The sequence below is a fragment of the Eimeria mitis genome, genomic scaffold, assembly GCF_000499745.2.
Source record: "Eimeria mitis Houghton genomic scaffold, Emh_scaff2130, whole genome shotgun sequence".
Taxonomy (NCBI): domain Eukaryota; phylum Apicomplexa; class Conoidasida; order Eucoccidiorida; family Eimeriidae; genus Eimeria; species Eimeria mitis.
Genome location: NW_013570454.1, coordinates 2,314 through 3,142, shown reverse-complemented (window position 1 = coordinate 3,142; position 829 = coordinate 2,314). Strand labels below are relative to the sequence as shown.

Genomic DNA, 829 nt, shown 5'->3' with positions numbered 1-829 from the left:
CAACAAAAAAAAAGAAAAAGAATTAAACCAAAAAAAATATTTATAAGAAACTGCTATTAGGGTTTAGGGTCTAGGGTTTAGGGTTTAGGGTTTAGGGTTTGGCTGCCGACTGGTCGGGCTCGTGCAGCGGTGGTTTAGGGTTTAGGGTTTGTTGTTTTGTGGATATTTACGAAAATAGAAAGAGAAAACATTTGTTTTTTAATTTATTTTATTTTATTTTATTTTATTTTATTTAATTTCATGTATTATACAGCAGTATAGAGAGAGAAGGGAGCTGCATATACACCCCAGCAACGGTCAGTAGCTGCCTGTACACCCCGTGTCGGCCTCGATGCTGCTGCTGCTGCTGCTGCTGCTGCTGCTGCTGCTGCTGCTGTGTGAAAAAGCAATATAGATATTTTTTTGTTTATTTTTATTTTTTTTTTGTATTTCTTTCTCATTCATTTCGCTGTCGTAGCTGAGGAGACCCCTGAAACCCTACAACTCGGCGGTTGGGCCTTTCCTCCTGCTGCTGCTGCTGCTGCTGCTGCTGCTGCTGCAGCTGCTGCTGCTGCTGTTGTTGTTGCTGGGTATAATCCTAGGTGTTTCTCTTCATATTCTTTTCTTTTTGCATGCACAGCAGCAGCAGGTTTCCGGGTTGAAACAGCAGCAGCAGCAGCAGCATCACCATCATCACGATCAGCAGCAGCAACAGCAGCAACAGCAGCAGCAACAACAGCAGCAACAACAGCAGCAACAACAGCAGCAACAACAGCGACAACAACAGCAGCAACACCAGCAGCAACACCAGCAGCAGCATCCATCCGAATCAAACCCCTCTCTCTCTCTC

General features: G+C 44.4%; 1 protein-coding gene across 1 annotated transcript in view; it reads left to right on the top strand.

Moving 5' to 3' along the window:
- Positions 1-829, top strand: part of EMH_0049090 (uncharacterized protein) — a gene marked incomplete at both ends in the record, with an annotated part of 7,201 nt that overhangs the window by 6,165 nt on the left and 207 nt on the right. Inside the window, one exon of the mRNA XM_013496483.1 lies at positions 582-829. Coding sequence (XP_013351937.1) covers positions 582-829 — 248 coding nt within the window. The remainder of the gene's footprint in view (positions 1-581) is intronic.